Below are 14,632 nucleotides of genomic sequence, written 5' to 3'. Positions count from 1 at the left end.
ACCATAAGTTTGTTTAAAAAACAAAATCTGGAATTTTTCACAAATAAAAATATGCTAGTCAAAAGTAAAATTTTAGTTTCTTTAAAACTACTTTTACGTTGATTTTTGACTATCAATTTGTATTGTTTTTAGTAATGAAATCAATTTGTATAATGTAAGTAGTCACTGAAACTATACAGTTTATTTTACATACAAACTTTTCTATACAGCTTTTAAACTTTTACATACGACATAAGTATGTAGCTTAAACAAATATGCAACCTAAAAAATTAAGAAAAATAATATTTTTATCTACATACTTTTTTAGTTAGAAACAGTATAATATCTTTTTACATAACATAGCGAAAAACAGTATATAATTAATTAATTTAAGTTAAACTACGTTGCTAAATAATTTTCTGACGTCTTAATATATATCGAAAACTTGTTTAGAAAATAGATAAACTCAGAATTTATTTAAAAATATTAAAAAGTTAATTGAACGAGAAACTTTGTTGAAATTACATCAAAATCATTTGAACTTGTAAATCTATTTAATGAATGATTATTAAATCTAGGATTATATACAAAAACTGACGTACAGTTACCGCGATAATATGAAATACAATAAATTATCGTTTAAGTATTGTTATAAGTTATGAGTAACTTTTTTTCAATATAACTAGAGGTTTTGCGGAACTTAATTTGATAAAAAGTGTTTAAATTTTTTTTGTCTTAATTTTGTTTGTTGATTTAACAGGCTTTATAAATAGCAAGTTTTTATAAGTAAATTTTATAGATAAAAACAATGTAGAAAACTTTTTGTTAAAAGTAAGAAAGTGCAACTTTTGTATAAATTAAAATCTGACTAAAAACTGTAAAACTATTCAAAGTTTAATCCAATGTAATGTTAAATTACAAATCAGAAAAGTAATCAGAAAGATGTTAATGTAAGTATTTTAGTACTTACAAAACTAAATTGCTACTATTTTAAGTTAACCTTTACTTAATGAGATATTAACTAAATAAGACGGTATTAAACTTTTTTGCTTAAGTTTACTTTAGTTACAAATTTGTTACTAAATGTTGTTATATTTACAAAACTAATTAATAATAAAATATAACCAATATTATAAAAATAAAAACTAGTTTAAAAATTAAAAAGTGAACAAATTACTTAATATAAATTATCTAAATGTCAGAAAAAAGTATAAATTGTCTTAATGTTATTTTTAACTTTCATATACGTCTACATCACAAGTTTTTTATTTGAACAAAAAAATAAGACATGAACAATACGAATTAGAATATTTACAAAACAATATTTAACACACTTATTTTTTTATTCTGTTTTGCAGTTTTTTAAACCTTAAAAAGTGTTCTCAGTCATTTGTATGTAAAAGAACAGGTAAAGTTGTTACATTTTTATTCTGATAAGTATGTAGACTTTTTTAAAAAGGTCTATTTTTATAATGAGCAAAATAAATAATAATACTGTAAAAACTTTAGCTTTAACTTGTACTAAAAATAAGCTTAAGCTAAAATTTATCTAACCTCAAATAATTTACTCAAAGTTTATAAAATGTATATGTACTTTTTTAAGCATAACTTTAAAGATCTGCACTGTTTTTAAAACACTGTTATTTGAATTCTAATGTTATCTGAACTTTTTCGTTTGCAATTTCAAATATACTTTAACAGGCTAACTTTGAAACAGCTTTTAAAAAGTATTTAAGTATATTTAAAATTGCAAAAATACACGTTCAAATACCATTGAGCAAAATCAAGTTAAATTGTTGGAATTAAAAAAAAAAACTTTGTGTTTTACTGCTTTCAAATCTAATAACAGATTTTTTTAATCGTGTATGAAAAATTCAGGAAAGTGTACTACTAATTTATGTTTCTATTGAAGTTTTCGATCGAGTTCAATAAAAAACTTAAAGTGTTTCATTTCAAAAGTATGATGTAAAAATAAATATATGACCTAACTAAATCGTGTCTAATTAGTTTCATCTACATTTTGTTGTAAAACATAAGTTTAGTCTGCAAAAAAGTTCAAGAAATACCCATAAGGTGTAGCATTAACATATATAAAAAAAAAAGTATGTTAATTAATTTAATATCAAAATCATGTCTAATAAGCGTGTTTTATAAGTAAGTATAAACATAGTTTAATTTACACTAATTCGTTACACAGATACTGGTTTCGTTCGTAAGTACTAAAATAGAAAACTATTCACGATTTTTTTTTACTACTAGTTCTTATTAAAACTTTAAAATATCTGACTAACTCATACAAAACTTTTTATTAAACGAAATTATAAACTCTTGATTTTCCTGTAAAAATATAAAAATCATTGTTCCAAACTTAGTTGAACATGTCAGAATATTAGTTCTTTGTATTTATAAATAACAAAATTATAATAATAGGTTCTTTATTTATGTATTAAGCATAACAATTTTCAACTAAGAATTGTATAATTTTTTATAATCTTAAAAATAATTAAAATGTTTTTTTTCGTTTAGCCTGATTTCTTATAAACTATTCTTTACACGTTGTAAAATACTAGATACTTTTTAATTTTTTTGTGGTATATTTATCTTATCTAAAATATATGCAAATGTGTATTAAAATATCAATTCACCGTTGAATGTTATAACACTACTAAACTTAAGGTTAATAAGAAGGTATGTATAAATCAATAAGCAACTTTAAATCTTTAGTTTATATTAATTTATAAATAAATACTCTTTAAGCAGTGGAAAGGTCTTTTTTTTTAATGTATTTGCATAAATAATCCACTTAGTTATGTATACATGTTTTTTTTAAGTGTGTTTTGTCGATTTTACTTAAAACTAAGCTTATTACTATGTGAATACTTTAAACTATCAAAGCTGTTAACAAAATCTTTTTGATGTTGTATTAATAAGTATTATTAATTGCTAAAACTCTTTTTTTTCCAACCATGTTGCAAAAAAATGTTACAAATAAAAAAATAACAAATTTAGTATATAACCTTGAAACTTTGTGTTATTAACTTTATATTAAATTGTTACAGATTAAAAACTTAATAACATTAATGACTATAAGTATTCCAAACGTATTTACTAAAAAGTTGTCAAATAAAATTCCTAAGGTCACTTAATCATACTCATTTATTAAAAACAGTATTAAAATGAATTTCAAAAGTTTATCTTTGAAGCAGATTTTTAAAGGAAAAACTGGTTTAACTAAATTGTTCTTCTTACTAAGTTTTCACATAAGCTTATTAAAACATTTTTCAAAGCTTTTAAAGGAACTCAGATATTCTAAAAAGTTACGACATGTGAAGAAAAAAATCTTTTAATTTTACTTCTTAAACTATTCCTTTATTACCTGGCATTTCAAAACGGGACTTTTTAAGTATGTATGTAAAATTTAAAAAAATAATTACTTGATTGGAGCGCTTTCTGTAAGTTTTTGCACGATATTTAAGAAATGTTTTTAAACATTACATTTTTAATGATGATGTAATCACTTAGTATCTAATTTTATTATTTCATATTAATTAAAAGTTGCATAAAGTCTATTTTTTGATGTAAAGTACTGGTAAAAACAAGTTCAGGCTTGAAAAAAAAAATCACGCAAATGAAATAAATATACATATGATGAAAGGAAGTTATAAACTTTTTTTTCTGCTTACAAAATTAGTTATCAGCAAAAGAGTGTTATAAAAAGATAAAAATCTAATCTTTTCTACTTAAATTAGATGCTGATCTAAATTGTCTTTAAAAATCAGTTTTCATAATGTCTTGTTTATAGAGATTCTTATCTTATTACTTTATTAAAACTAAACCAGTATACATTCGTCTTAAAGTTGTCAGAAATAACTGTATTTAAAAATTTATAAAATTTTAAATGGTAAGATACTTGATTATTTACGGTACTAAGTAAGTTTCTCGAAATATTAATTATGATATAGTAAAAAACTTATTAAAGTTGATTTATAATAAATATAAAAGCCTAAAGATACTTCAACTCTTATTACTGATGAATACTTATAAACAATATTAAGTTACTGTTTTAGAACATGTATGTGGTCTTTAGTGACGTGATACATAAAAATCTTAAGATTGGTTTGAAAGTTGACTAAAGATTTTGAAAGAATAATAAATAGCCTAATAGTCTACAATATATAAGCAACTGATTTTGAAACTTTATTAGTTGCAGCTTAAAAATAAGTTTAAATATGTGTTATAAAATTAAAACTAATTTAAAACTGAATACGTTTTGTGTCTAAGTTAATAAAACAGCTCTTGTGTTTCATTGGGTTTTTGAGGTGATGGTTTTCGTTTATAATATTTTTAATGATATTTTAAACTTTTTTCACTCTTTTTAAATTACCATTTTTTTTACAACTATTTTTATGTCAGAAATTCAAACTAATTTTTCAAATATTAACAAAAAATAAAAACTTTGTAGTATAAACAAAAGGCATTCAGGTTTTAACAGGCCTAAATTTATGTTTAAATAAAAAAATTACGTAGAAAAATCACAATAACCTTAAGTTAAATATATAAAAGACAGATAATTTGTGCTAGTATAAAATAAATGGTAATCTGTGAGCTTTTGAGGAAAACAGATCAGTATCTTATCTAGTCTGTGTTAGCACTTTACACAGATAACAATCTATCTTGTCAAATAACTAAAACTTTGTTGATTTAAACCAAAATACTCGCAATAAATAATATTATAAATTAAAAAAAAAAATATTTTTAATAGTAAAGTTATACTCAAATGCTCACGATTTAGTTATTTTATTTTAGTTTTTAGAGTTTAAGATGTTGGAGTGTAACAAAGTTTGTTCTTAACACTTAAATCAAAACTAGTTTTAAGAAAATTATGTTACACACAAATATTTTAATTATTGAATATTTAGTATTATTCCAACATGTTCTCGAATTAAAAAAAAATCGTCATTTATATATATTTAATTCAATCATATACTCCAGCTTTGATACCCCAAAGCCTAAGGTTTAATAAAAGAGTTTTATTATGTTTGAAAATAAAATAAATCTTTACTAAAAAAACATATAACAAAATTTTCAAGTAAATATTGATGTTTTGTTACGTCCTGAACAAGAAGTTAAAAGAAACCGAAAAGTTTGTGCGACTCGATAACCGAAAAATTTTTTTTTTAACCTGGTCTTAGGATCAAACATTTTGAGCCTTTTTCTTTTTTTCGTTGAATAAGAATATTGTAATTATATAACTTAAAGTTCAGTTTAAAAATTAAAAACATTTTTGATTTATCTAAGTACCAAAAAAATTACTTTTTGTATATTAAGGCATTAACTTGTTATAATGTGTACAAATCTATGAAGTTATAATTACACAGCATTATATAAAAGCACTAGGTTAACTTATTGACTTCAATGTAAACTTTAAATAAAACAATCGTCCTCAAAATAAAACTTTTAAATACAACTTATAATGTATTAAAAAATCTTATTTTTGACAGTAAATGGTTTATGAGCTTATCTCAGTAAAAATGTTCTATTACATTTTGTTTATAAAATTATTTTCAATATCTAAATCAAGTTAATCAAGTTTTTATTGGCAGTGGTTTTTCTTATCTGAATTTAGTCACAATAGGCGCATGTCAATAAATTGAATAAAGTATTTTGCAAACAAACACAGTGTTTATCATTCAACTTCACCTTCATTTTTTTAAATTTTGACTTGTGTAGACGTAAAACATTTGTTTCTACTTGTATAGACGTTTAACAAACTTTTTACCTAGTGTATTATACAACTAGTTATTTATTTCAAAATAAACACAAAGTTGTAATCTTTTAAAAAATAAAACCCTATCACACTTTATTTTATTCGTTATTTTTTTTTTCAGTCGTTTAGTTATTTAGTTTTGAACTTAAAAGTAGTTTCTTATTAAATACACTTACTGTTAGTTTCGGGGAAATATTGTATAGTAAAAATGTTAATTCTAACATAGGATGTTTAAATAATATGTAAAGTGAAATACCTATGCATATGATTTTTATAAAGACTCAGTAAAATATTACTATATTTAAACTAATTATATTAGTTTCTGCTGTTATTCTCAAAGTAATTTAATCATTGCTTTTAAAACTATTCCAAAAATTTTCTATAATCTTCTCTACAGGATATATTTATTTATTTGACTTGTTTATTTTATTGTCCTTGACATATCATTAAACTGTATCCTGGCGTATGACTCGATAACCGAAAGGTTTTTTTCATTCACCATTGACCAAGTTTTTTTCCTTCGACCAAACTTTTAAGCGCTTTTTTTCCGCTCGATAAAAAATATACATATTTAAAAAATAGTAATAATAATAGGACTAAAAACGCCAGAATTCACGTACTATTACGTCACAAGTCAGTTTTATTACGTCACAAACCTGGTACTCGTTGTTGCTGCAGGCGTGAGCTTGCTTGCATCTTTTTTCGAATACTGTGAAGTTGTTAACCTTGTTCCTCCTCACGTGGTTCTCACACACCGCCTGCGAGTCGGTTTTAGTAAATAAACTTTTGTGCTTTTTTAAACAATACTTTAAAAAATTTTGTTGTTTAAAAACTTTTGAAACAAAAATAAATAGTCGTTTACACATGTTAACTGAATTATCAAACTGTATTTAAAAAAGCTTAAGTAAAAATTCTAAATGTAGGTATAGTTTAGCAAACAACTTTTTATTGATTTATCTTTCAATTATACATCTAGAATCATTTTTTATTTGAATAAAACAATTGTTATTTTACTAAGTATGTAGTAGCAAGAAACTATAAAATTTTGTGATTATTTTATCTCTCACTATTAGAAAGTAAAGGGCTTCAATAAGAGAAAAGATTTGTTTATTGACTAACATTTTCACCAACACATTCTACCATCCGTCCTTTTTCCAAACACTCATCGTTTGATTTGACATTAAAGCACTCTATACATCTCAGTGCTGAAAAGTAGATATTTTTAGATTAAATATTAATGAAAAATTTTACAATAACGGCCGCAAACATTTTACTCTAAGTTTTAATGTACACTTAAACACTCATAGAGCTAAAAAATATTGAAACAATGTTTTTTGTCTCTATATACATTTGATAACACTAAAATAATAGTAATTTTATCAAACTCTAACTATTTTTTTTAATTAGCTAAAATACTTTAAGTTTACACAACTTAATCTAAAACTTGTGTTTTTTACTTTATACTATTTGATATGAAAACTAATAAAAAATACTCTAAGTGATGTTTTATTTTGTTTTAGTAATTGTCAATTTAAGTATAGCTAATATTTTTTTACAATTTAAATGAGTTAATTAGTTTATTTATGTTTAGAAATGAAAAAAAAATATAACAAGTGCTTTAAGCAACTGCTTAGTAAATATATGAAAGTATAAGTTTTTTTTTCCATCTCAAGAAAAACACTTAATATGGCATTGTTAGCTAGAAAGTTTAGTTTTAACAAGACAAATTTGTAATAAACTAAATTGCTGTTTTTTAAAGTAATTTAATAATTTATTCAACATATTTCGTCTTTATATTGTAGATTTCTAAAGTTCTACAATCAATATATTTGCAGTAATTTTTTATTACTAAACAATATGTCTTCTCAGGTTTGTGTGCTTTGTTTCAGGTTGTTTAAAAACTGGTTACTTATAGCATCCGAGAATTTAAATTGATTTTAATACTATTAGTGGTTTCCGGCAATTTTAAACTAGATTGTAAAGTTTCTAAGATTTTCGAAAAAAAATAAATTTTAGTTTTGTTAGCTAGAAATTGTAATGCAAAATTCTTTAGAAAATTACAAAGTCAGTAACTACATAAAATTTACTATTTTTAAACAAACTAATAAAGACTAGTTAATTTTACAATAACTGAAAACAACAATGAAAGTTTTATTTAAATTTTAAGAAAAATATTACAGTAGTTTGACCTAAAAATCCTAAACTAGAAAAATTAAAAAGAAGCAGTGTATCACAAACAGATTATCTTTAGACACATAGACAACTTTGAAACGCTTATACACAGACGAGCCCCTAAAATATTTCGCTTCAAACCGTTTAGGTGCAAATATCTGTTTTCACCAAAACATTTTGTTGCAACAACAAACATGTTTCTGTGAATAAACTAATATTTCTGGTTTGTAGGCACATATTAAAAAATATTATATCTCACTTTAGAGTTTTTAACGTCGGTTTAAAGTTCTCACGAGCTTAAACTATCAACTACTTATTAAGTCTTTTAGCTTCAAGCTTCCTAGAAAACGACTTTTATGCGTTTTAAAGCTTGCTTTTTACAACTTTTTAGTTTACACCTTAACTTTTAAACTTTTTTGTGTTTTAAATTCGATATCTTCTTATTTGTAACAGCGTAATTTCATTATAACACTTATAATATAATGCTAATGGCCTTTTTTATTTTATTTATACGCTGGCATAAGTTCCTACGAATATTTGATTATCTAAATTAAAAATGTAAAACTGTGTCTATTACTTTTCATTAGCTAAAATAACTTTTTAAAAATTTCAAGTTTTTATTAATTGGTTATTTAATTAGTTAATTAATTGATCACAATGTTTTTTGTATTTATATTAGAGAACTATTAGCAAGTTTAAAGCTTTAGGCCTTAAACTAATAGTAACTAAAATCTTTATTTTTTTTATTTTTTTTTCAAAATATTAAAAAATATTCTGCAATATATTGTATATTGATTAACACATTATTCATAACTTTGTTCTATTACTTCATAAAGTTTTTTGTAGCTGCAGCAATAAAGAATAGTATTTTAAGTCTTTTATGAATTTTTAATAATTTCAGCTTATGTCGAAAATAAGACATGTATCATCTCATATGACTGAAGTAATTAATTTTATGAAACAAAGGTTATGGTTAATATATTATAATAATAAATTTACTAAAATACAAAATACTAACATTATATACATTTGAATCAAAAAAAATAATATAAAAATACTCTCCAATTTCATTGTGAAAGTGCATACACATAAAAAGCACTTAATATCTTTGAAAACAATTAACAAAATCACCTTGGTATAACATTCTTAAATGCTTTTTTTGAAAATATTTTTTTTTTTAATATTTTTTTGTTTCACAAACAAGGTTTGTAGGATTATAAGTAAACGTTTACAAATGTTTAATTTTTGGAAAGAGCGTTAATTAAAGTAAAAGCATTTTTCATCTAAGTAAGTATATATTCTGAATGCTCAAAAATAATAAGACAGTTAATTGTTAAATAAAACTCTTTTTACAAAATTTCATTGACCAAGCCTTTTTCATGAACAATTTTGTGTTAACACAACACTTTAACTTTAGAAAATTTGTAGTGTGTATGTTTCTTAACAAACTTTTGATATTGTAAATTTAAAAAAAAAAAAGTATATATAATCATTTTTATATAAATCAACGGAAAGTATGCACAAATAATTATACAAAGTCATCCAAACATTCGTACTGTTGATTTATTATAAAGAAAAACCTCAAAAATGATTAAGTTACAATACTTTTGTAATTAATGCAGCTAAAAGATAATTAAATTATCTTTCATGGTCAATATAGAAAATTTTATACACATTAAAGTCTTTGCTATACTATGAATCAAAATTTTTGTATCCTCTTATAACACCTAAGCAGAGGTAATGTATTATGTGTATAATCGATTTATAAGCTATATAGAAAAAGAGCAAAAAATTAAACAAAAAGCTTGTATAAAATATTATGTCAATTACCGGAACAGTTATTTTATTAGTAAATTCGGTTTTGTACTTAAATACCTCCGTTAAGTGATTTAAAATTACAAATTGTTCAACTGATTGATTTGTTAACGATTTAATTATCAGTTTCAAACTACAATCTCGTACAAGTATGAAACCACTAATCCTTTATCTTATGTTAATGTCTGGTTCACTAAATGACTTATTACTAAACTTTTAGTGATTTCTAAGAATTGTTGCGAAGTTTTAATAAAAAAGCAAAACATTACGTAAGCTTTATAAAATCAAAATATTGTTCTGTCTTATGATTAATATCTAATATTTACATAATTATTTATAGAGTTGTGTATATGCCGTTTGATCAATTAAAGCTATTTTTTGTTTGTAATAGTTTATTCAAAACTGTAACAAATAACAATTCAATAATGTTTTTTCTCGATATTTAAAACTAAAATACTCTATTTTGGAAAAAGTTATAAGTGTATAAAAATGATAAAATTATAATTTTATTAAACCTTACTCAACAACAATCATTTTTTATTGTACTACTGACTTATTGAAACGATTGAGAACTATCGAGTAAGTTTCTAGAATAAGCTTTAAGTATAATTTGGCTACTGAGGCAATTAAAAAGCGCTTAGTTTTGAAATAAAACTTAGTTTGTCTCTTATAATTATTAAAAACAACTGTTTTTTGTTTTCACCTAAAGAAAGCATATGTTATTATCCTAAAAGTTTATATTTTTTTATACAAATGTTTTTTTCATAGCTAAACAATGATTTATATGTAAACTCTAAAAATGCTTTTTAGAACTTAGTTTTGTTTTTTTTTAGACAACAGAAACAATTTTTCTGTAAATACTTAACTTCAAGTGAAAATTTAAATATGTTATGGTATATTTTTATACAGTTACGTTCTTTAGCTAAAAAAATTTGTAATGTATTGAATACACACTTTAGTCATTCTGTTAGAAAACAGTACATGCTATTGTACTATTTACAGACAAAAGAAATACTATTTTTGTAAACTTATATGTGAAAATATTAATAGCAGGTAATTATACATGCACCAAGATGCAAACTTGTTTTATAAACAAAATAAAAAAACTAAAATACAAACTTCATTAATCAAAATAAAATTAACTTTATTAGACATGTTTCACACTGAAAACCTGAGAATTCAAATTTAGTAATTTTCCCAAGATCATAAAAGTTTGTATTTTTTTGCAAATAGGTCAATCAATTTCACATAAGTACAAAATATAAAGATTACCATATACAGTTTGTTATATTTAATTCAATTAAAACGACCAACTAACCTGCTGCAGTATTTATGAGAACAAAAACTGTCACCAATATGATTCCTATCCTCATACTGTTGAATTTAAGTAAAAACTGAAATAATATTTATACATTGATATTAAAGTAATAAATAGTTTAGTTAAGCTTTTTAGTAAGTTAACTTAAGTAAAAATGCTTTAAATATGCTAAAAAGACGAATTTTTATCATTTATTTCAAGTAACAGCTGAAAATACTTTATTAATTATATTATATGCTAGATATGGAAATTTGATCTTTAATCATACTTTAAACCTACAAAAAGCCTAAAAATAGTTTCACAAGTTTAAAATTTACACAAAACTATTTTGAGCTAGCCTCATTTTTGTATCATGTGATTTTATTTGTGTATCGAGTTACGTGGAAGAATGTATGTTGAATGTGTGGTCATTGTCGTACTTATCATTGTATTAGAATACATACTTTGCAACTGGAATAGAAATAAAAATAAGTTCAGGATTTATTTTATTTTGATAATGCGTGTATAGTTTATCAATTTGTTAAATTTTTACCAGAAACTAGTTGTTAGTTAAATACAAAGTAAAAATATTAAGTTTCTATAGAGTAATTAAATATTTTTCAAAGAAAATTTTACTTTTTGTTTATATTAACTTTTAAACTGTGTGTTTTTGCATTGGTATACTTGATAAACTTTAGTTTTAGCTTTTAATTTGTCTGTGAGTTTGTTTACTTCTACAATGCTGCTATATAAAAAATCTACAAATAATATTTTGTTTATACGGAGTTTTTAAAAACTAGATACATGTTTGAACAAAACTCTGAATTTCGCGTATATAGTAGTGTTTAAACAATAAGTATTTTTGTTTTTTAAGGAGTTTAGAATAAAAACCAATTTGTCTAAAACGAAAAAAAAGCTAGTAGTAAGTATATTTTTAAATGCATGTTTACTAATAACTGTTAAATACTAAAACAAAATTTTTCATAATTTTGAGCTAGACTAGTTTGATTAATATTTAAGCAAAACAAAAACATCCTAAACCTATAAACTTTTAAATAAAGAAAAGAACATAGACAGCTAAACATCAAAATAAAACTAATAAAATAAAATCACGGCAAATATCAAACAGTTTTCAACTTAAACATTGCAATCTATAAATAAGCTTACTTATAAAAATGAACATTACAAAAGTATTATACTTATTAAAACAACGAAAAAATCATATAACTGCAGTTTTCAAACAAGTTTGAACTAAAATATTCAAATGCTGCTTATAAAAATGAACGCAGTTGTACTAACTTGGCTTCTCAGAACTATTATTATTAAATTACACCTCAAGCTAAATAACTTATCGTGAAGTTATATCAACACAAGTCCAGCAAAGTATCGCATCATGTGTATTTGTCGCTATTGTTACTTTTTGCACGTATATTTTCATGAAAGATTTAAGATACGTTTAAAATGTTGTCTCGGTAACCTTGCAATAGTAAAAGTTTTAGAATGAAAAATTTATTCGAGTTTCTATCTGAATAATGATGATAATTAAAATTTTGTAATTCTAGTTTTATCAACTTATTATAACTAAGCTTAATATAGTTTTAGTATTTTTTTGTTGAGTTTTTGTATTGTTTTTACCAATAATAATAATAAAGTGTGCCAGAAAAATATGCTACAATACGTAAAAAAACAATTTTTATCATTCAAATTTATTATTTAATTTCAGTGAAAATTTATTTTGTTCCTAAAGTACAACTCTTCTTTTATAGATGTTTAAAATATAGAAGAAGTTATCACAAAAAGTATTTTGTCAACAAACAACAAGCATTACAACTAGAAAAGTCCTATACCTTATATTTTTTTAAATTAGACTAAAATAAAATTTATTGGAATAATTTCATATAGTAAAAATGTATTCATGTTTTTTAGGACTATATAAGGTTAAAAATTTATGTAAATTTAATGTTTGACTGAACAAACAAAATTTGTTTTACATATAAATTGTTCTACGATTACACAAATTATTTATTTATAACTGAAACATAGGTTACACTTAAAATCTTACGATATACACAAAGTTTGTTGGTTTTGTTTATTAATATATTTATGTTCACATGTACTCAACATAATGTGTTTATTATAAAAAAATGTTTTTATGTTGTCTGTTTACATAAAATTTAATAAATTATAGGCGTATTATAAATAAACACTTACATGATTTAACTACTTAATCACTACTTATACTTCAAAATAAAGCGATTAATGTTGTTATGTTGTAATATTTAAATTATATAATTAAATAAACAGTGTTATTAACTTACTTGTTTCTTACTTACAACTAAAAATTACAATTAAAAATATGCAAATAAATCAAAATACGATAAATTTGTTTAAAACAAAATTATGTACATCAAAAAAATTTATTGTTTACTAAGTTTAATTAGTTTAACACAATTTTGTAATTAACTAAACTAATTAATAATATTGTTATATACATTATGTTCCATAAATAAATAGTTATTCGTTTGAAGTAAATAGTAATTGCTTGTGAAAGATACATGTTGTGCGTTCAGTAATTGAACTTTGCATATCAAGTACAATAAATTTTAATAGAAATAAAAATCAGAAGACTATTATATGAAATTTTATTAAAAAAATCAACGAGTCTTTTTAAGTTATTTTTAGATAAATGACGTATTTATTGTAAAGAAACTGCTTTGGAATGTTTTCTAATTTCATTGTTTTTATTAATCAGTTTGTGTATTTACGTTTGCTTATTTACAATATGATACTACTTTTAAGTTTTATAAGAAAATCATATGACTATACACTGTTTAAGATATTTGTTTTAATTTAAAAGTTTTACTTTACAGTTTAAATCAACAGTTCTGAAGTAATAAACAAAAAGTAGATGTCTCATTTATTAAACATAAGCTTGTAAGACTTATTTATATAAGTTTTCAATAAAACTAATTATATTTTTGTATACATTTAACAAAGCTTAATTAAAACTTACTATTTAGGAACTTTTTGCTTTTGCTTGATAATTCACCTAAACCTACACTGAAATCTAAAATTTTAGCAGTTTTTTTAATTTAGAACTTGATGGATTTTTATTTCTATGTTTAAATTTTTCTTACTTTAAACAAAAAATACCTTGATCTCAAGTTATCAAATTGTTTCTTTTTTCAAAAAAATTACTGGTGAACTTGCTTACTTTTAAACTAATAATTGTAAATCTATGTATCATAGATTTTAATTTAAAAGAACGTGGCTTGAAAAAAAATCAAACAGCAATTACTTTACTGTTTAAACCACCAAAGTTTTCTAAAACACATATTTTTTAAAACTATTTCTGGTTTTAAACCTTCTTTGTAATTGATATGACCTTAGAAAGACCAGTATTTATAAACAGTGGTTCCGACAAACCAAAGATGGTTAAGTTATATATATAAAATATCAATTACTCTTAGGAAGGCTTGGTGTATAAAACATTAAGCCCAAAACACGTGTAGTGTCTGTTTTGTATAATTTATACTTTGTTGTACTTTTTCTATAAAGTGTGGAGTACTCCTGGCGACGTGTAGTATTTTGTCAGAGGTGCA

At 22.9% G+C, this 14,632-nt stretch overlaps 1 protein-coding gene across 1 annotated transcript in view; it reads right to left on the bottom strand.

Moving 5' to 3' along the window:
• LOC145834052 (P-selectin-like) overlaps positions 1–14,062 on the bottom strand; it is a 38,312-nt gene extending 24,250 nt beyond the window's left edge. Inside the window, exons 1-4 of the mRNA XM_082941379.1 lie at positions 14,044–14,062; positions 11,052–11,107; positions 6,866–6,951; positions 6,403–6,504 (exon numbers count right to left, since the gene is read on the bottom strand). Coding sequence (XP_082797505.1) covers positions 6,403–6,504; positions 6,866–6,951; positions 11,052–11,106 — 243 coding nt within the window. The 5' untranslated portion in view covers position 11,107; positions 14,044–14,062. The remainder of the gene's footprint in view (positions 1–6,402; positions 6,505–6,865; positions 6,952–11,051; positions 11,108–14,043) is intronic.
• Between the last annotated feature and the right edge of the window lie 570 nt (positions 14,063–14,632).

This window comes from Thalia democratica, chromosome 4, assembly GCF_965202585.1.
Source record: "Thalia democratica chromosome 4, ktThaDemo2.hap1.1, whole genome shotgun sequence".
NCBI classification, from domain to species: Eukaryota; Metazoa; Chordata; class Thaliacea; order Salpida; family Salpidae; genus Thalia; species Thalia democratica.
This window is presented reverse-complemented; position numbering and strand designations above follow the sequence as displayed.